Source organism: Notolepis coatsorum (assembly GCF_963971535.1).
Source record: "Notolepis coatsorum genome assembly, chromosome: 2".
NCBI lineage: Eukaryota > Metazoa > Chordata > Actinopteri > Aulopiformes > Paralepididae > Notolepis > Notolepis coatsorum.
Genome location: NC_140166.1, coordinates 19,962,282 through 19,985,554, shown reverse-complemented (window position 1 = coordinate 19,985,554; position 23,273 = coordinate 19,962,282). Strand labels below are relative to the sequence as shown.

Genomic DNA, 23,273 nt, shown 5'->3' with positions numbered 1-23,273 from the left:
ACAGCACACACACCCACACGCACACACTCACTTAAACCACACAAACACACTTTATATTTATTGATAAAGGATTTGCACTACAACTCGTACACCCACTGTAAATTGTACCTAAATTGCACCTCATCCCATTTCTGCCTTGCACTATATAGTATTGTATTAGTACACTGCACAGTATTGTATATTATATGGTAACTCAGTTATGTCTATTCTGCATCGAACATTGTACATATGTCTATACTGAACACTGTGACCTCATTTTTTTTTTACTTCTAATTTACATGCTATACTATGTTATTTTATTTCATACTTATCTTGTCTTGCACAGTCTCTGGAGCGTAACAGTAAGAAGCATTTTGTATAAAAGTATTCTGTACTTCTGTATGACAACTATTAAAGAAACTTGAAACTTGAACTTGGCAGCGATGGTCGCTATATTTTCGTTCAGGGACACCTGTTTAATATACCGGTGGTACTGGCATGTGTCTACGTTCCCAACTGGGACAATGCAAAAAAAAATCGTGATTTGTTTTCTCTGCTTCCAAACTTGAATAGTCATCATTTGGTTTTGGGGGGAGATCTAAATACAGTCCTATATCCCCCACTGGACAGATCCAGAACAACACCTGGAACATTGAGTAAATCAGCAGAGACTATTAATGCTTTTCTACAGGCATACGGAGTGATTGACGCATGGAGGTACAAACACCCAGGGTCCAGACAATATAGCTTCTTCTCAGCAGCACATCAGTCCTATAGCAGGATTGATTACCTTCTACTGGACAAAAGGCTCCTCCCATTTCTTAAGTCAAGCGATTGTGAGAGTAATGTTATCTCAGATCACTGCCCAGTTACAATGATATGATATTGAACAGCCTACGTCTGTTGCCAAAAAGCTGACTCTCCAGAATAAAGCCTGTTTGATCCGGGTGTACCACTGTATGAATAACTGACTCCAGTCTACTGGCTAAGACTTTGGTTAAAATCTTGTAATCGCAGCACAGCAAACTGATTGGCCGATACGATTCACACTTCAGAGGGTCTTTTCCTTTTTTAAGAAGGACTGAAATTGTGGCCTGAGTCATTGTGGGTGGGAGTGACTCCCGTTCCAATGCCTCTGCATATACATCTTTTAAAATAGGAATTAGCTTGAGAGAGAATGTTTTAAAAAACTCTATTGGGAAGCCGTCCGTCCCTGGGGCTTTGCCACCCTTCATCTTCCTGATAGCTCGATCAATCACTGGGATTTCCAAATAATGAACCCCCGCAACGAATATGGCGGCAGAACTCATGCTTATTGTCGAATGAAAAGTTTGTTGATTTTATTAACTTTCAAATAGATTTTTTCATAGAAACTAACAAACATCCGGACACAAGCCACTGTAACTTCTGGGAAGCGATGAAAGCATACTTGCGGGGCCAGATAATAGCTTTTAATGCCGGTCTGAATAAGAGACACTCAACACGCCTCAATGAACTGACTTCCCTATTAAAAGAGATTGACCATAAACACTCAGCCTCACCATCCACTGACCTCTACAAGGAGAGAATTACTCTGCAGACAGAATTTGACATCCTGTCCACTGGCAGTGGAGGAGCTTCATCTTAAATCTCACCAGGAGTTTTATGAACATGGGGAACGAGCCAAATTGCTATGTCACCAGCTAAGACAGTCGGCAGAGGCCGGACTTATTGCAGAGATTGACACTTCAGATGGAATAGTTACAGATAAAAAAATCATTAATAACCAATTTAAGGAGTTCTATGAGAACCTTTACACCTCCGAGAAGAGGGAGGATATACAGATGGCGCAGTTTCTCGATGATCTTGATTTGCAGACCTTAAGTGACCAGGATAGGTCTGATCTCGACCGCAATATCTCTGTGGCTGAAATTGATCGAGCTATCAGGAAGATGAAGGGTGGCAAAGCCCCAGGGCCGGACGGCTTCCCAATAGAGTTTTTTAAAACATTCTCTCTCAAGCTAATTCCTATTTTAAAAGATGTATATGCAGAGGCATTGGAACGGGAGTCACTCCCACCCACAATGACTCAGGCCACAATTTCAGTCCTTCTTAAAAAAGGAAAAGACCCTCTGAAGTGTGAATCGTATCGGCCAATCAGTTTGCTGTGCTGCGATTACAAGATTTTAACGAAAGTCTTAGCCAGTAGACTGGAGTCAGTTATTCATACAGTGGTACACCCGGATCAAACAGGCTTTATTCTGGAGCGTCAGCTTTTTGGTAACATACGTAGGCTGTTCAATATCATATACTCTCCTGAAGCCCCGCCCACGGCAGAGGTTGTTATCTCTCGATGCTCAGAAAGCGTTTGATCGCATTGAATATGAATATCTTTTCACAACTTTAGAGAGGTTTGGGTTCGGGCCCACTTTCCGTGCTTGGATTAGGGTCTTGTATGTTTCACCACAGGCCTCGGTCCGAACCAATAAGACTATTTCCAAATACTTTCAGATAGCGAGGGGCACTAGACAGGGTTGCGGATTGAGTCCCTTATTGTTCGATCTCGCCATTGAACCATTGGCGGTCGCTCTGAGGAGCGATGCGGGCCTCGCAGGTATTGATAGGAGCGGCCAAACACATACACTATCACTTTATGCAGATGACCTGATCCTGTACCTGTCAGATCCCCATGTTTCCATCCCGAAGGCACTGGACATTATCTCAAATTTTGGCAAGTTCTCAGGATACAAAATTAACCTCTCTAAGAGCTTGTTGTTTCCGGTTAACGATTTAGCTCGAAGGATGTTGTTCGGGGCATACCCACTGAAGATAATTTCTGAGTCTTTCACATACCTGGGAGTGACTGTGACACGCAGGTATAGTGACTTATTTAAGCTAAACCTTAAACCAGCCCTGGATAAGGCTAAACAAGATCTTGCTTGCTGGTCAACACTTCCACTATCACTAGCTGGCAGGATTAACTCAATCAAGATGACAATTATGCCCAGGTTCCTATTTTTGTTTCAAACAGTGCCCGTTTTTATCCCCAAATCCTTTTTCAAAGAATTAGACAATTTATCTCAACCTTTATCTGGAATAAGACAACCCCGCGTATTAGAAGGGCATTCTTGGAAAGACCGAAAGAGGATGGAGGATTAGCACTCCCAAATTCTTTGCAATTCTATTGGGCAGCAAACATCCATAAATTGACATATTGGATGGCTGCACCACACGGGGAGGCAGAATGGTGTGGGTCGACATGGAACAACACTCCGCTCACCCGGTATCACTATCCTCATTAGTGTGTGCTCCACTGCCACTCAGTAAAAAGCGCCTCACAAATAACCCCATGGTGATTGGCTCACTCCGTATATGGGCACAGTTTAGGACTCACTTCAAATATAAACAAGCCTCACCCTGTCTCCCAATTGCATCTAATGCACTTTTTACGCCCTCACTCATGGATGCAGCATTCAAAACATGGGCTGGAAAGGGGCTAAAGAAGGTGAAGGACCTGTTTAAAGAAGGGCTGTTTATGTCCTTTGAACAGTTGGTAGGTGGGTATGATATTCCCCGCTCACATTTTTTCAGATATTTACAGGTGCAGGGTTTTGTAAAGAAATATTTAGCTTCTTTTCCTGTACTTCAACCGGATAGGTGGCTTGATAAGTGGCTGGAGGGAGACCCAAAACAAAAGAGGATAGTGAGTTCACTATACAGTGATATCCAAGAGATGGCATCCCCATCACTGGACCGTATCAGGGAGTCATGGGGTAAGGATATGGGACTTGAAATCCCTGACGATTCTTGGCAATTGGCAATTAAAAGAATACATTCATCATCTGTCTGCATCAGACATGGATTACTACAATTCAAGGTATTCCATAGACTACACCTCTCTAAGAGCAGACTTGCCGAGATCTACCCGGATGTCGATCCGACCTGCTCCAGGTGCCATCAGGCTCCAGCCACTCTCTGCCATATGTTCTAGTCATGCCCATCACTATCCCGATTCTGGCCTTCTGTTTTTGAAACCTTCTCCTTCATCTGTGACAGGGAGATCAGCCCTAACCATTTGGTTGCAGTCTTTGGAGTGCTCTCTGGCGAAATTAGATGCTGTGGCCTTCTCCTCTTTGTTGGCTAGACGCCTTATCTTGCTTAATTGGAAATCAGCCATTCCTCCATCACATCGATGCTGGGTCGAAGATGTGATGGCACACCTAAAACTTGAGAGACTTAAATACTCCACCAGGGGCTCTACCTAGACATTTTTCCAAGTTTGGCAGCCATTTTTTGACTATTTTAATAAAAAAATCCCGGCTGAGGATGCTTAGGCATACGACGGTGATCTATTAGATAGGCAATTTCTGTATGGCAAGTGACAACCTGTATAAGAACGATGCAATTTTCTTTTATTATTATTATTATTTTCTTTTTTCTCTTCTACTTTATTTTTCATTTATTTTAGGTATTGTGTGGTTATATGTAGTCATGTATTGTATGTATGTTTGTATGTATGTTTGTATGTATGTATGTATGTATGTATGTATGTATGTATGTATGTATGTATGTATGTATGTATGTATGTATGTATGTATGTATGTATGTATATAATGTTGTTGAACCTTAAAAAAAAAACAATAAAAACAATTTAAATAATAATACAGACAGTCTTCACACATTCATAAATAACACTTACAGAAAAGCTTATTGTGCACTGTAATACGTTTTGTTCAATGGGGGATTTTCTATGTACCGAATACCGTGAAACCGTGGTATTTTTGCAAGGTTATCGTACCCTCAAAATGTCATACCGGTACATGCCTAGTTACATTATAGGCTACACTACTAGGTCTACACTATACTATAGTTTAAGGCTACTTTCACTGTTTTACTGCATTACAGTACTGTTATATTGTAGTTTTCTTTTATCAATAAAAAAAGAATTACATATATATTGTTGGTGCTCCTTACATTTTGGTGGGTGCTGCTACATTTTTGCTGGTGCTCCCAACTTCAAAAAGTGCTACAAAGTAAAAAAAATAATAATAAATTCGAGCCCTGCATAATTTGAACTATACACAATACATAATTTGAACTATAGACAATACATAATTTGAACTATCAATACTGAATTTGAACTATACACAATACTGAATTTGAACTATACACAATACTGAATTTGAACTATAGACAATACTGAATTTGAACTATACACAATACTGAAAAGTTACAGTATGTAGATTTGTTTATTTGTATGACAAAGTCAGTCAACCCTTGCAATCAGTTTCATTTAATGAATTGAAAACAGCATTGATATTACGTAAAAGCAAACTGGCAATAGAAAAGATGTTCAAAATGATCTAGTTCCCTTAAAACGCTAACGCTATTAAATAAAAATATATAGTGGAGGTTAAAATAAGAATATGACTTGGCTTGAAAAAAGTTCAGTCACGAGATTCATTTTTTGCTTTAATCCCTGTATAAGGTGGTAGGTTAGTTATATGAGGTGGTAGGTCAGTTATATGAGGTGGTAGGTTAGTTATATTAGGTGGTAGAACAGTTATGAGGTGGTAGGTCAGTTATAGGAGGTGGTATGTTAGTTATATGAGGTGGTAGGTCAGTTATATGAGGTGGTAGGTCAGTAGATCAGTTATAGGAGGTAATGGTCGAGGATACACTGTGGTAATTTATAAATGCTTCCTCTCCAGATCTCAGGTCTCTTCCTGGGGGCAGAGCTTCGCTGGGTTGGTTGCCAGGGCAGCAGGGCGGGGCTTAGAGGATATCCCTGTTCTCTGTGGACACTGTTCCATGTCCTGACTGTCCAACACACTATCCGTCCAGACGCATTGGCTAATACTGGTAACTAACACACAGACACACATATCTATACATATATTATTATATATATTAGTGCTGTCAATCAATTAAAATATTTAAAATATTCACATGATTGTCCATAATTAACTGATTAATTGCATATTAATTGCATATTTGTCACCAGGCACAGACTTTAGGGTCTTGTTGAGCCATCATCAAATAGATGTTTTACATGATATGAAAGTACAGGTTCATAACTTGAACAAAATAAGTCATTACCTTTTCAAATCGGGCGGATACTTTTCAATCTATGTCTTATGAACCATGATGATACCGCAATAGCTCGTTTTGGGCCAGAGACCTTCAAAGCTTGGAGCTGTTAACAATGCATGCTGGCCTACTTTACCCACGGGCCATTGCAATTACACCTAACCCCTCCCCCACCTAACAACTTCCAGGTGAACATACGGTTATCCTATAACCATAGTTATATGAGTATAGCGAGCGTTCTGCACTCTGGTGGAACCCTATCCCTTATCAATCTAATACTGAATAAATTTCTTCACATGCACACACCCATCCGCCTGGCCACACCCACATCCGCTCCTCTACATAAGCGGGGACGTGGCCATACTAACAGCTCCTTCCCAAGTCTTTCACCACCGAAGGCGAAGACCACAGGGTCCTCAGTGAGTCAGTGCAGAGCGCTCGCTATACTCATATAACTATGGTTATAGGATAACTGTATGTTATATATCGTATAGCTTACGCTCTGCACTCTGGTGGAACACAGGAGCTGAGCAGAGCGGAAGCTCGACAAATGTACCCGCTGAGGCCCCCCACAACCATCAGAACCGGGGAGGACCAGAGCCCCCGGACCCCCTAGAGGGGGACGGGAGGGAATCGGATCCGACTGTGCGAAGAGGGTTTAGCAACTCAACGCACAGGGTGAGCAGATTGTGGGACTTACCTTCACACAGAAGGACCCACGACTACTCAGGCGCGCATCCCACATGCCACTAGGGAACAAAAAAAAAAAAAAACATTACAGCCCCTAACATCACGGGGTCAAAGGTCAAGAACCCAACCCCGTGGCAAGGCCATAGCAGCGGAGCGCGGAGGAGGACCCATCCCCAGGAACAGCCTGAGGGTCAGGACCCCCCGGAAAGGGGGCCTGGTGAGGCCAACGATGCCATAGCATCGAGACCCCACCAGACGGTCACTAGTGACACCACCCCCCACATCGCCAGCATATCGGACAGGGCCCAATCCAAGAGCAGGCCCTTCCCCCCTACAGCACGCCGCCCTGAAGCACTCTACAGAGGCTACACCCCCACAACACTGTGGGGCCAGTCGGCGCACCGGGGAGACAACCCCCAAAGAGGTTGATCCCTCAATCCTGGCAACAGGTCAAGAGCGTAACTCAACCTGTGCCCGGAGCACTGCGGACTAGACAGGCGCCTAAGGGGTCTACTGTGAACAGCACCCCGGTGGAAGGGGCGTTCGGTATGCTGTGCACCATGTCGCAGCCTCCACAAAACCCAACCCCCTAGAGAGGCCGAGGTAGAGAAGGCTGACATGATTGGCAGACGTCATGAAAAGTGCGGGGCACACTCGCAGGCAGACGGGGTCAAGCCCGGCCTAAACCCGAGAGTCGACTCCGCTACCAACACACCGGGGAACCAACCACCCCCCTATGTTTAGTTTAACAGGAGGCGGTTGTTCCCTTAACCCCCCCAAGAAAAAACTCAGAAACACAACTGCGCGTATACACCGGCTATACAGGCAGTACAAGTGTTTCAGTTTTGAAGAAGGGGTTAACCCAGGCCAACAGGTCGACGAGAACGCGTCCGGACCTGGGCCTGGCGGACCAGGACGTACACAGGGATGCCAGAGGGGTACAATAGAACCACCTCGACAGCCCCCTCCCAGCCCCGCCAAGCAGGGGAAGGGAGGGGCGAAAAAGAATGGAGAAGGACCAGGCTCCTTAGCGCAGCGCAAGGTACAACCAGGGCCGCCTGGGAGAAATGCGAGGCCCTGTGCGAGATTTAAACGCGAGCCCCCCCCCCCCCCCAAAGGTACAAAAATAATATATAAATATATATATATATATATATATATATATATAATTTTTATTTAATTTTTTTTCATACAGTCAACATATTCTTAAATAATAGCGCTGCCCGAGGCTGGGTATGATACAGTCAACATATAGCAAGAGAGAGAGCGAGAGAGAGCTCCCGTTCTACAGTCAATATACAGTGTACAGAGAGAGAGAGAGAGAGAGAGAGAGAGAGAGAGAGAGAGAGAGAGAGAGAGAGAGAGAGAGAGACACACATTGGAAAGAAATTGAAATGCTATTTGGCCCTAAACAGAGAGTACACAGTGGCAGAATACCTGAGCACTGTGACTGAAGATCCTTGACTAGGTACAGACTCAGCGAGCACAGCCTAGCCATCGAGAAAGGCCGCCATAGGCAGACTGTGTGTGTTAGAAAGAGAGAGAGAGAGAGCATGTGTGTTTGTCGTGTGTGTGTGTTAGAGAGAGAGCATGTATGAGAGAGATAAGCAAAGATGAGCCCCTAAAAGGATATTCAACTTTTAATGGAAGAACAAAACAGAAGGAAAAGATAACTTCACAAAGGCAACATGAATATACATAGATCCAAAAGGACAAAGATCAACACTTAAATCCAAAGAGAAGAGGGTCTATACCAGAGAAAACAGCTAAACAGCATTCAGCTAAATAGGCTAGCCAGGTACTGACACCAGGCCACACACAGCTTTGGCCAACGGCCCAACGCTACCCAAGCTACACAAACAACCAAGACAATTCACACACAGCACATGTCGTATCTCCAAATGTTGTGAAGTAACATATGTTTTGCCTGGAAAAAAACATCGTTATTAACAAAACATTCGGGAGGGGAAGGAAGGAAGAGTGGGGTAATGTCATGACATCTTACCTGCACGAGGAACGCAGGGCGAAAGGCCGCAACACAGGTCTCCACGTTGACGAAAGGCCTCTCGCTGGCGGGACAAAAAGAAGCTATGGCCGGAGCCTTGTCATGGTGCAGGCCCGACTACATCTTCTGTCAAAGATGATGTCGAGTGCCAGAACCCCCTGCTATTCTCACGGCTAATGTCAATGGTCGTAGCACAAGCTAACAGCTAACTCTAGGCTAACTGATAGCATCAAACTAACGTTCCCAGCCGAGCGCAGCCGGCAGCTAACGTCGTAGCTAAACAGCTAACTGGCTAACAGTTAGCTCAACCCGGCTATCGCTAACCATTAGCTAACGCAGAAGCAAGCTATGCAGCTACCACTGAAAAACTGTACAACATGAGAAAAGCAATACAGGTGCTGACACCAGGCCACACACCGTTAGCTACTAGTACTACAACAGCTAGTCGGCCAGTTTGGCTCCAGAGAGAGAGAGAGAGATATCCACGGCGGGAATAGAATAGAGTGCATTAAAAACTCACCAAACGTCCAAGAGGATGGAGACAACCGCGTGGAGTTGACGAAGTTCATCTGCCGAACGACCATCTTCTTCATCTTGGCATAACAATGCTGCACGCGCTGTCTCTAGGTTAGCTAACGCTAGTTAGCCTTTAGCTAAGCTAGCTACTAGCCGACATCATCATGGCTATATCCCGACTGAACCACACTTAATATTATAACGTAGCTAATGGCTAGCCTGACTGAACTGTCTAACATGCAACAACTTTCATCTTCAGTCCATCTGCCGAACGATGTCCTCTTCATCTTGGCTGGCATAACCTAGGCTCCAATGCTGCACGCGCGAAATAGTCAGACGCTAGTGATGGGTCGGTCATGAGCGACTCGTTCATAAGAGCCGATTCATTGCCGTGAGCGTGAGTCGAATCGCTCACGTCTGGCAATGAGTCGGTTCACGCCCCCCCCCCCCCCCCCCCCCCCCCCCCGGCACGCACACAGACACACACAATGAACTCAACAGACGCTACCTTACCTGGCTGTAATCCCTCCCCTCATTGAAACCAATTCTGCTGCCTGCAGAGCCTCAGAGCCAGGAACGTGTCTAATGTGAAATATATAAGCATATAAGCAAAACTAGATTTTAGGTCTGTGATGAAAAAGGGCCTCGCGGGAAGGGGGGCCTCGCAAAAAAAAAAAAAAAAATAATCAATACTTTTTTTTTTTTTTCTTTTTGTGAGGCCCCCCTTCCCGCGAGGCCCTGTGCGACCGCACTGCTCGCACACTCCCTGAGGCGGCCCTGGGTACAACACAATATGGACCAAGCAACTGCGAAGGATAACTCGTAGTGACGTAATCACGAACACACCTCCATAACATCAAACCCTGCGACGCCCGGGCCAACCCGGCATTTTCCCCCCGAAAAAGCACAAAGTCCTTCAGGGTACCAGAACAGCAGATCTGCGCCCCGGCGGACAACGGGTTAACTGACCTGGTCCGGCGTGACCAGAACCAGTCCCGTGTCCTAATCACGCCACCATCCCCAGTGCTAAGAGGGGGGTAGGTACGCGGGTCGATCTAAAACATCACAGAGGGCGCCACCAAGACGGTCAGAACATGAACGCACCGTGCCCGGTGGCCCACCCCATGGGCGTGAGACCCCTCCGCCAATGTTTCGATCTACTCCGTCATCTCCCCCCAGAGATGAGCGAGAATTCGTCGAGACTAACCTAGTACACTGGCGCTTGGAAGAGATAAAATCTCCATCCCAGTTGCTCTACAAAAAACGCTGTTTCTATAATGAGCAACCAAGGCCAGCCCATGCGTTGTTCCACACTGAAGTACCCAGGGCCAGCGCTATGTACACGTCGAGACCCAAAACACATCAATGGTAATTCTAACAAGAACCCAGATAACGTTCCCTCCATGCCGCCTGGGACGAGCGGTAGGAAGCTGGCCAAAAGACACAGATATGGGCCCCATATGACGCGTCTGAGGGAAAGAAACCCTGCCAACACTGTAAGAGAGGAGACCGGGAACCCCCAGAGAGACCTCCCACGTGAGTAATCATTTAAAAGATATATGTAAACATTGAGCTACGTGACCAAAAGCTCAACACATATGCAATAGAGAGCAGAGCAGAAAACAAAGTTTCCACGCACCGCATAACTCAATCTTGACAATGACAGCGGTCCACAACATGGAGCCTGAAAAAAACTCACGGAAGCCTCACGACCAATAGAAACGCGCCCAGTGACGTATACTATGGCCGGGGAAATTCCGTGACCCACCTGCCCAAATATGGCATGGGACCAGGGAACTACACCCCCCCCCCCCCCTCTCCCCACCCTGTGACGCGCTGACCCAACAGCGTGACAGGAAGACCGAAGAACAGGAGGTCCAACCCCCTGGCCAATCAGAAAAAAGGGGGGAGGGGTTTATCAGTTCACCCCCTTATGACCCCATACCCCGGATACGATGAAAACAAACAAGCAGCGATGATACCAGTTTACCTAGCATGCTACATGAAAAGCATATATCCACTAGGATAAGCTCAACCATTTGCACGCCAGCCACAGACGATCCCGTTTGCGAAAACGGGTTTTTATACAAGGCTTTAGGCTCATGTGCGAATACGTCACCCGTGTTTATATACTTCACCAAGTAAAGAGAAAACACATACGTTTAAAGAGAGGGTCAAAAGACCTCGGTACAAGCTACATATGTGATTACTTCTGTAGGCTAACACTCTAACCTGGTTGTGGACTCGATGCCATGTTTCCCAAACGTAACAGAATACACACAACCCCCCCAGATAAAAAAGGTAAAGTTCACTCTTACTACTGCAAGAAGAACACAGTCTTCTTCATGATGAGGGAAGACAAGTCTTTCGACCGAGTGCTAGCCACAGGCCTTGCTAAGCACACATATATATATAGCGACCAGAATTTTTTTTTCAAGAAAACTGTCCTACTGCCTAAGCAAACACACAACCCCACAGCTAGGTGAGGGTTTATACATCGTATCCCCAATATATAGTGAATAAACACACATTTTGTAACAAAAAACAGTCCCTCACCAGGAGGGACTTTTTATTTAATAACAAAATCATATGTTGGGGGGGTGGGGGGAAGGGGACAGGGGTAAACAGGGGAGTCACTAGCGGTGCCTGCCGCGTGCAGAGCGGTGCTTGCCCCCACGGGGAGCCGGCCCGGAGGAACGGTTCTGGGGAGCCTGGTCACAACGATCCCTACCGTTACCTCCGGGCGTGGGGCGGCTGGCTGCAGCGGACGAGGCACTCCCTCCACTCCTGGCCTTCTTCGCCGAAGGTCCAGTAGCGGCGGCAACGGTCGCGGTCCTTTGCCGGCGTTGCTTCTTCCGGACATCACCGGTGGCATCGGGTCGGGGGAAATGGGTTTGGAGCACAGAGCACTCCTCCTCCATCTCTCTGCAGGCTGCCGCCATCTGCTGCATGGCCGACCGAATAGCCCAGCATCGGAGAGGGGGGCCGTGAGCAGCGGAATCCTCTTCTGCTCCGGCACCCGCGCCTGCTCCAGCCAAAGGTGGCGCTGGGATAGAGTGGCCAGGGCGCGCTCCTTCCCCGCGGCTATCGCCTGCAGCTGGGTTAGGTGCAGGATGGCTCCAGCCGCCTGGGCGTGAAGATATTGTTGATGGTCATCCAATACCGACCCGCCCGCCATCATCCCCGACATGTACCGCGCTAGCTGCGCGATGTTGGAAGTTGCAGCTAGGCTCTGAGTCACGGCGATGTACACCTGGTCACTCCAATTAGCCAACTGCCTAGCCGATTTCCCTTGGGGAACCGGCTTTCACAACGGCTCCCACACCATTTCGGGACAAAGTATGGATGCCATCGGGCTATCAAGCCGAGGCACCCCGTCCTTTAGCCCCTGGACCAAACCCGCCACCCGCATGACTGGCACGTAGGCGGGGGTAAGGCCAACAATGCTGGAGATTACCTGTCCCTGTTTCACGTAGGCCTCTAAGAATGGGCAGACAACGCCCGTCTCTCTCACAGGACAACGTTGCCAGAGATGACCTATCATGTCATCAGGAACAGGTGCTGGCAGTGGCTGCGGCAACGCCACGTCAATAGCGGCCGCAGTGGCCGCCATGACCTCGGGGAACAAGGCAAGCAACTCCCCTTGCGTACCTCCCTCCACGTCACTCGCGTCCCTCACGTACGGGAGGCTGCCACGGGCGCCACCATCCGACGCGGCAGATAGCTGGGCATCTTGTCTCAGGGTCGGAGGTTCTAACCCAACCCCGGAGTACAAGGGACCCCAAGGAGACGCAACACTCCCTGCCACTCCCCGAGGGGGAGAGTGATACGTCTCTACTGGGGCTTCGAACAAGAGAGCTCTCGCCCCCTCCATATAATCCCCAGTCTCCATCGAAAATGGAGACGAGGCAAGAGAACTCTCGTCCGGCTCCAGCACAACATCAAAGCCTGGCTGTTCGCCCCTGCTGCTTGCCGCCTTACGACGAGAGCAAGCAGAGGCGAAGAGTCTGCGTCGCAAATCCCCTGCCACCAGAGGAGCTGTTATCCCTGCCGGTCTCCGTCATCGAAACTGGAGACGGAAAGTACTTAGCCACTCCCCTCCGACACAACTGTAGTTTTTTCACACAGCATGGGAAATAATACTGCTGGACTATTTACAAGTCGGATTAAGTTTTGTAAATAAGCAGACAGATCAAGTATACAAAAAAATCTAAGCAAATTAATAAAGGGCAGATGATTTACAGGTTTTTTTTGTAGATTTAGTACTGAATTTTGCCATCCGGACACATGCAATTTGAAATATGAATAGAGAATATCAGGCCTATAAATGACCTTATTATGACCAAGTCATACATCTATGGCAGGGTTTTGCCGGTCTCAGTGTCCGGTAGATTTCAATCTACCGGTCAAATGAGAGAAATTCCGGTCAGAGTTTATTGAGCTTAAAAACAATTGATAGGCAAAAGAATGACAACAAAACAAAAGAATGACATCATCAAGGCATGTAGATTTATAATATTTTTACTTAAAACTAGGCTACTTTTGCATATAGTCATTATATTCCAAATAAAATAAGTCCAGAGACTCCGTGCTGCTGCCGACTTTAAATCAAATAGGTGTCTGTGGGCAGTCGCCCGACATTAATAAACAGCAGTCTGTTATAATCACATTTTTATGAGCTAACGAATTCCGTTATATTGGACATTTGTATTAATTATATCAAGCGAAGAACTGAGAAATTTGGCAGAGAGAGACGGCAATGTTATCGTGGGTTTGCGTGACGACTCTCTCTCTCCACCTCCCAATGACTTATTTGCGAGAGTATGTCGATGCAGAGCAGCAGATTCAGCTGTTTTCTGGCTCTTTTCTGGCTCTATCTGGGGACCGCTCAGCAGCGCCCCCCACCCAACAGCTGAATTGCCAATGGCTGAATTGGAGTACTGCACTGTGCCGCTGCTGCTCCGGCTCTGCAGCTGCACATGCACTCGCAAACCCAGCACTAAGCTCTCACTGACAACGTCGTTGTCATTATTAGAAGCAACGATGAAACAAATGTAATGATTGTTTCGTTCATCGCATAGGCTATTTAATTTTAGCCTATTTTAATACAATTCAAATAATCAAATTGTGCTTAGAGGGAATTATTTTCACCGGACATTAAGACCGGAGAGATTAAATATGTCGGACTTCAACAGATTTTGCCGGTCAAATACCGGTAATTACCGGCTAACGGAAACGCTGATCTATGGATCAGCCCAAATCTCGTCTTTCCAATGGCAGAGTTAAATCTGGATTTAGTACCACCAGGCGGCAAAGAACATGAATGAAATCTACTGTAAGTTTTTTGTAGACATTCACAGAAAGGTAAAGAAACAATATACGTTGTATTTTATGGAAATAACGTTCAGGTTTGTTCTACCCATGAGATATAATCACGAAAATCACTGCAATATTTATTTTTCATGCCAGCCGGCTGCAGATTCGACAGGGGCTGGTGTGAGCTGGGTAGTGTAGTTTTATGAAATGTCGACGTCCATCGAAAGCCCTGGATCTCCTCTTTCTTAGGACTACAACGATTTCATGACGACGTAATTTCCTCGCGTCTAAATCATCCGGTTTCCGATGCAATTTTTACAAACTCATATTTCGCTAATAACACTTAACCTCTTAACACATCTTGCGCCAAAAACTAGTTTACTCATTATTGCCCGCCAATCGAATAGCGCCAACAACGAGTAAACTCGTTTTTATGATCGTTATTTCCTTTATTCACTATTGGCATTCATGATTCATCCAGGAAGGCTCCGGGAGCCAGCTGGACCCTGTCTGATATTTCAACGCCTCAATACCGCCGCCTGGTGGATTTCGGGCAAGTTGCACTCCTCTCTAAACCGGAAGTGGCGCTCTGTGCATCGGGGGAAAAGCTCCGGCAGAGATATCTTGTAACGTCGATCAAGATACACACTCGAGTGCATGGGAACGCTTTCGAGACGCAATAATCAATATGCTTTCGGCGTTTATTGCGTCATACAAACGGAAAATGGATCTAGCAGATCGACATCAAATAATTGGAATCTTTTTTCACCAGACGCATCGGCCACAGGTAAGAGGAATCTACCGCTATTTCCAGCTCCATTGTCTATTTATTTCATTGCAATCTATCCGATCGACGTATGGTGTCGTACTAAAGAAAGCCGTTAGTGACAATCAAGGAATCATAAACGACCCCCCCCCCCCTTTCCTTCACGCATGATTGAGCATAATGTATAGCGATCATATGCATTAAAAAAAATTATATAGCGTGTATAGGAACGAAATACCAATCGATTATGTGTAATACGCTCCGGGGCCTATAACACACGTTCTAGGAATTACCGCTATACAGTCTAAAAACATACTTTTTTTTTTTTTATCCACTTTTTCTCCCATTTTCTATATTTTTTCCAATCCCAATTTCGTATCATCCAATTCAACCCTCCCCTGTCACGGACGCTGTTTCTTGCCTCCCACAAGCCGGCTGCAATGTGGACTAAGTCATACATAGCACAAGTCCCCTCCGGTACTTGAGGTAACAGCAGTCGCATCTTTTCACCTGCGCAGCTCGATCTCTCAGTGGCGAGGAGTAACGCGTGGGAGGCTCACGCTTCCCCCGACACTTCCTGATTCTACTGCGCAGGCGCACCAACCGACCTGTAGGAGTCGCTGTCCACAACGCCCGATCCCCACCCATCAGTTTCCCACCCCCTAATACGGCCAATGTGTATTAGTACGGACGACCAGCTAAACTGAAAGCAAATGTGGAGCGCTGGGCTCGAACTGACGAGCCCAGCGTCTCCAGCATTTCGTGGCGAGCGCCTTGCCCACTACGCCACGTAGCCGCCCCTGTTTAAAAACATACTTATATTCTCGACGGTACTAACACAACAATGTATGAATGGAAAAATATAACGTTCCCACATCCGGAACGATAGATACCCGATGTTGAATGGGCCATAGTAATGTCGATATAGCTATAATATTTAAAAAGTTATAGCCCTGCAAAGGTGAGCCACTCCATAGGGTTACAGCACTGGCAGAGTGGTATAAGATGGGTATACTGCATGGCGCAGAATGTGTTAACAGGCCCCCAAAAGTGGCAATTTTTTTACTTGAACTTGAGGACTGCATAATTAAGTAATACGGACTGTATTGATCTATTTATGACGTGAAATAAATCTCTGCCCATCGCCTTTTTTCCTGCTTCGCGTGAAGTTAAATCTACTTTAGAAGTGAAAGTTAAACTAGCAGCAAGCCTAGGTGGAACTAAGTATAACTTGTACTTCTGTCTGTTCAAAATAAATGAAAACAAATCTAGCCTTATGCATTTGGGATTTCTGTAGCAACCGCGACTTCTGAACCGAGGTATGTACCAAACCGTGGCTTCTGTGTACCATTAAACCCCTAATATATATGTGTATATATATACACATTGTGCTGTCTAGGTCTAGAGGATGACCCCAGGGCTGTGCTGCAGACTATGCGGAAGTACATTGGGACGTTCTTCGGCTGTGAGGAATGCGGACGTCACTTTGAGGCCATGGCAGCTGAGTCGCTGCCTCAAGTCAAAACACCTGACCAAGCTGTCCTCTGGCTCTGGACTAAACATAACCTGGTTAACAACAGATTGGCTGGTAGGTTAACTAGTCAGTACTTCTCTTTCCAGGCTCTATGAGTGACTTGACAGTGATGTCCCTCTCTCTCTCCAGGCTCCATGAGTGATGTCTCTCTCTCTCTCTCTCTCTCTCTCTCTCTCTCTCTCTCTCTCTCTCTCTCTCTCTCTCTCTCTCTCTCTCTCTCTCTCTCTCTCTCTCTCTCTCTCTCTCTCTCTCTCTCTCTCTCTCTCTCTCTCTCTCTCTCTATTTTTTATTCTATCACAAAGCTGTTTAATCAAATCACCAGCCAGTATTTCAGTTATTCTGGTTGCTGTGCGATCTGAGGGGGATTTGCTTTTGTTTGCCTTCAAACATGGTCTCCATCACTTCAGTCATACATTATTTTATTATGTATGCATCAGAGAATGGCTTCTTGTGTTTAGCCAAAACCCATGCCACTGAGTGAGGACTTTGTTGCTTTTTCTCGTTGTGACATAGATTTAACAATAATTCTGCTTGCAGCTTGATATGATGATTTCATTCCATTTATTTTTGTGGTTCTTAGCACTGAATTTTGAGGAAAGGTTGCATCAAAATAACTGTTGTTTCGTAGTGGCGTTTCAAATTGCCACTCTTCACAAGAGCTACCGTTTCTTGGCATATTATGCACATTGGTTTGGTGCTGGGAGGATGCACGCATATTTTTCAGTCCATTCACCTTTGAATTGCAGCGATTTTCACTGTCGACTTTTCTTTTACTGGCCATCTTTGAACATGCCACATTTTTCTACTAGCTGCCTGCTGGCGAAACTAGGCTACTAGCTACATTTATCTCACGGAGATAAAACTGGGAACGAGGTTACTAGCTACAGTACCTGCCGATTAGACTACCTGTAGATGCGCTGTCAACTCTCGCTCTGACTCGAACCGTTGAAAGAGACGACACGCATTCCGTGAAGACCCGCCATACTCTGCCTCTGATTCGCAGACTGTGGGGGGGGGGGGGGGGGGGGGGGGACGCTGACGGGACGCTGAATGTGATTGGACCAGAGTAGACAGACGCAGACAGTGGAGCAGTGCTTGCAGAGGAGATAGCAGAGAATTTTGAGGATGCCTGCCATATGCACTGGATGACAGGATATATAACGTTAGGTTATGACTATAACCAAGTTCTGTTAGTTAGGGGCGATGCTTGGCATCGCTACTGCACTATCTCGCGTACGTGCACGCGTACTGAATAAACCACAAATGTACCTCTAATACCAGTATTAGTCTGACCACACCCCTCATCAGCTTACCTTCATAAGCAGGTGTGTGGTCACCTGCTCTCCTCCTTCCCAAGCTTTCACCACAAGGTGAGGACAAGGGCTGCAGCGGCCGTCCGATGCCAAGCATCGCCCCTAACTAACAGAACTTGGTTATAGTCATAACCTAACGTTCTGTATCGTTAGTGGCTTAGCTTGGCATCGCTACTGCACAAGGGAGGCCAAGCGGAGCCACTTGGCTGACAAATACACCCCCGCTGACAGCCCCCCAAAACCATCAGAACAGGGAGGGCCGAGCCCCCCGACCCCCCCTAATGGAGGGTAGCCCCCCTATTAGGGACGTCACGGGAGGGCGACGGACCCGACCGTGCGAAGAGGCACTCAAGCAACTCAACGCACAGGGTGAGCAGACCGTGGCTCGACCCCACGACTACACACACGCACAACCCGCATGCCACCCGGGAACGAACGGAGGAACAACCTCGTTACTGCCCCCAGAATCACGGGGTCAAGGGCAAACCCAACCCCGTGGCAAGGCCGTAGCAGCGGAGCACGAAGGAAGACCCAGACCCACCAAAAGGACTGGACTCCCTAGAATGGGGGCCCGGAGAAGTCCATGATGCCAGCATCAAGACCCCACCAGGTGGGCACGTAGTGCCCCGCCCCCCACATCGCCAGCGTATTCGGACAAAGGCCCCTCAGTTACTGCACCTGGTATTCCCAGGCGGAACCAACCAGGCCAGAACCTGCCCAGCTTCCGAGATCGGACGAGATCGGGCGTGTTCAGGTCGGTATGGCCGTAAGCCGAGCGGGCCCCGTCCCCCCAATAGCACACCGCCTGGCACACTGACCCTGCCGAATAGGCAGTCAGCATGGCCGTAAGCACACAAAAAGGTTAACCAACGGAAGCAGGCAGCGCACCGGGGAAAAACCAGGCAACAGGCTGTTAACCCTAGCCTGGAGACTGCGGACGAGACAGGCGCCAGAGGGGACAGCTGAACACAGCCGCCCCGGCGGAAGGAGCGTAAGCTGGCGGTGTTGCATGACCAAGCCTCCATTTAACAACCCCCACCCAGAGGGGTCGAGGCAGAGAAGGCTGACACGATTGGCAGACGTCATGAACGTGCAGGGGCACCCTCAAACGGTGAACCCGGGAGTTGACACTGCTCCAACACACCAGGGAATCAACCACCTCGGTGTTACCCAATGCGGTGGTTGTTCCTATAACCCCTCAAGAAAAAACTCCAAAACACACCTGCGGGTATACACCGGCTATACCGCAGTACAAGTGTTTCAGTTTCCAAAAAGGGTTAACCCAGGCCTACGGGTCGCAAACATCACTTCGGACCGGGCCTGGCGGTACGGGAAGCACAGGGTCACCAGAGGAGGTCAAAAAACCACCCCCACAGGCCCCTCTTCGCCATGCGTGAGAGAGGAGCGAAAAATAATGGAGAACCAGCCCCTAAGCACACCGTACCTGGTATTCCCCGGCGGTCTCCCAACCAAGTACTAACCAGGACCAACCTGTGTAGCGGCCGAGATCCGACGAGATCGAGCGCGTACAGAATGGCATGGCTGTAAGCCATGACGACAGTGCTGAGTAAAAACATACCCAACCAGGGTCTCCATAGCGCTTAACCCTGTGACACCCAGACCGACCTGGCATTTTTCCCCCTGAAAAAAGCCCAAGTCCCTCAGGGTACCAGAACAGCAGATCTGCATCCCCGGCGGACAACGGGTTCAACTGATCTGGACCAGCGTGACCAGAACCAGTCCCGTGCCCTAACCACGCCGACATGCCTACTCCAGGAGAAGGGCAGATATGCGTGTTGATCTTAACATGAAAAGAAGGCGCCACCCAGACGTTCGGACGAACCGCGCCTGGTGGCTCACCCCAAGGGCGTGAGACCCCACTACATATGTTCAGATCCATCCCGTCATCATCCCCCAGACATGAACGAGGAATCCGTCGACAACCCACCCAGGTCATGGGATGTGGTCGCCGGAAGAGGAAAAACCCCCATTTATAAAAACGCTGTTTCAACCACAAGCAACCAAGCGTGCCAGTCAATCGCCTGTTTACAGCGAGCTAGCACTATACGTGCGTCGGGACACACCCCATCAATGAACAGGCTATTTAGACCTGTCATTGAATCCCCAAGGCGCCCAGGGGAACGACAAGAGGGGTGTGACACTCCCTAACTCCAACACTTCTGGAATAGAAAGAAGGAAACATCAACAGTATGTATCCCAGTCTACACAGCCGGGTAAAAAATGTTCACATTTTTACATCCCACCACCCTCCCATAGGAAAGAGACGGGGATCCCCAGAGAGACTTCCCACGCGAGCTGTACAGATTGAAAAGAATATATTGCACCTTGAGCCATGTAAAAAACTGGTTTTAGGGCCTCGGGGAAGAGGCACCGAACCCATACACACTCAATAAACGAATTGAATCGAATATACATACAATAGAAAAGGACCCTTCTAGAGGGTCCACTCACTTTGACAATCTGAGGAGGAAGGCTCTGTACTCTGATGGAGGCTTCCTCACATGGAAGAAGGAGTCCGAACTCACAGAAGGCCTGAGTAGGCGCTTGGTGAGGAGGAGCCCTGACCACCCCCCTGAAAACAGATCCATCACATGGACCTGAACAGCACACGGAAGTCCTACCAACAGAGACGCGCACGGTGACGTACTCTATGGCGGGGGAATTCCTGCGGTGCACACGCCCAATATACCAGGCCGTGGGCCCAGGAACTCCCTCCCCCGCCCCCCCCCCCCCCCCGTAACGTGCCGAACCGCCACGTGACGGGAACCTTGAAGGACAGGGGGTGTACCCCTGACCGACAGAACAATGGGGAGAGGAAAGGTTACCAGTTCACCCCTTTACGACCCCACACCCATGATACGACGTAACGACAAAAGAGAATATGACACAGTCATAGTCAGCTCTATGAAGCGTTTCACAGCTCCACACAGCGCACAGCTAACCTGCCATCTGATTTTTACTAAGGAAAAACACAGAATAGAGAGGGCTCTAAGAACCCGGTCCAACATACACATGTGCTTCTGTGGCCAGTACAACCCAGTTGTAGGTCACATGACACACACAACCCATCATCACCTACAAAAAATGGCAAAAACACTCAACAGAGGAACGCCGTTTTTTTCACAATGAGAGAATACTCATTCTTGATTAGTATCGACCACAGGCCTTGCTAAGCACACATGACAGCAACCAAACCAATTTCCCTTTAGGAAATAAGTTTCTCCAGCAGATTTAGCACAACCTCAGCAATCAAGCTGAGAGTTACATCGTATCCCTACCACACAAAAGACACAATTAATGCACAACATGTCTGATAGGAGGTGATAAAGTCCCCAGGGAACCGGGGGGGAAACACAATCCTCCTATTTTACCCTCAATACGGCCAGTTAAAACAGAAAACCTGTTAATGTGTGACTCACTGTTCATTGTCATTACAGTCTGAGAAAGAACATTCTTTTACTCACTCGTCACCAAGCATAGCTTCATAGGTTAGTTGCCTTAGTAGTGAGTACACGGTACACATAAACACCATGATGTTTCTCACACAACAACCAGATCAATACATCACGATCTGCACGGAGAAGCTAACTGCCAGTGACAAAAACAGCTCACACACAACCCGCAACGTATCCCCAAATGCATTGCAACAACACACGTTTTGGGAAAAAACACCGTTATTCACAATACATTTAGCAAGGTAAAACCAGAAGACGTGTTATGAGGTCTGGCCAACCCCGTACCTACCCGGAACGCAGATCAGCGAAGTGCAGTCAACTCACAAGACACCGTAGAACACAGCCGTCCTGTGTTGTTCGATCCGGGCAGCGTCGCCGCTCCACCAGTCGCTACAGTCCTCTTTGTTGACGCAATCCCCGTCTAGGCTCAGGCAGGGTCGACGAACATCCCCTGTCAAGGATGACGTCGTGGTCAAGAGTGTAAAACCATGTTAAAATCAAAGCACGTTCAACAGAATAGCATCAAGCTAACGGCTGCTCCAACCGTTCGGGTGCTATTGCTTCCGCTCGCGAGACGCCGATCTAACGACGCACGCGATCAGGAGCGAGCTCCCGGCGGCGCGCGAGAAGCCAAGCTACCCCGCGCCAGGCCACCGACCGGCTAACCGTAAGCTATGAACATGTAAACAATGACATAACACTCACCCAGACAGGCCGCCGTTCTGAACCCTCCTCACTTTTAAGAGAAAAGAGAAAACAAGACGTCAACACCGCTTCACAACGGTGACATTACCACGTCCGGCGGAATCAGCACAGTACCAACCGGCCTGTATAGCTGACTTTGAACATGAATCTGCCGCTATCGCACATTACATGCACATATCCCCTCGTGAAGGAATACTCTCATTTGGATATGAAAGATGGGGTCTTAACACGGTGACAGAGAGAATCCACTCGTCCAGAACACACAGGGATCACCAGTGTCAATGGTCGCGGCCCACTAGTTAAAACTATAATGGTCGCCAGACCAAGGCCTTCTGTCGCCTAGACGGCTAAACAAAGGACCCTAGCCTGGGGCCGGTTTCCATAAACTTCGTCAAGTAGCCCCCATAGCACTAACAGACAAGTGGAGCCCGCCAGCAAACACTACTCACCCAACCTGGAACGCACCGCTCCTCACAACAGCGGCATGTCCGACAGTTCAGCTGTGGCCTGACAGGTTTCACCCCAACAAACACAGCAAGGAACTGCAGTTGAGAAGCATGCAGCGGCGTGCTCCCAATACGAAAACCGGTGGAGGGTTTGTAGAATGATCATCATCTTCTAGACACTCCAGTACGAAGACAATATCGCCGTATTTTCTCGAAAATAGTGAGAGAGAAAATAAAGATATGATGTCAACGTATCCTTGTTTCCCAAGCTGTTCCTAATCCAATTTCTTCCATCATGGTGTCAAGTGTGGGGATCTACCGAGGCACCTCTTCCTTGTGGTGAAAGCGAGAAGGAGGAGAGCAGGTGACCACACACCTGCTTATGAAGGTAAGCTGATGAGGGGTGTGGTCAGACTAATACTGGTATTAGAGGTACATTTGTGGTTTATTCAGGGGTA

General features: G+C 47.7%; 1 protein-coding gene across 1 annotated transcript in view; it reads left to right on the top strand.

Moving 5' to 3' along the window:
• The window catches only part of qsox2 (quiescin Q6 sulfhydryl oxidase 2), a 129,267-nt gene that overhangs the window by 99,032 nt on the left and 6,962 nt on the right, over positions 1 to 23,273 (top strand). The window contains exons 10-11 of the mRNA XM_084338178.1: positions 5,670 to 5,820; positions 16,741 to 16,929. Of these exons, the coding sequence (XP_084194304.1) occupies positions 5,670 to 5,820; positions 16,741 to 16,929 (340 nt within the window). The remainder of the gene's footprint in view (positions 1 to 5,669; positions 5,821 to 16,740; positions 16,930 to 23,273) is intronic.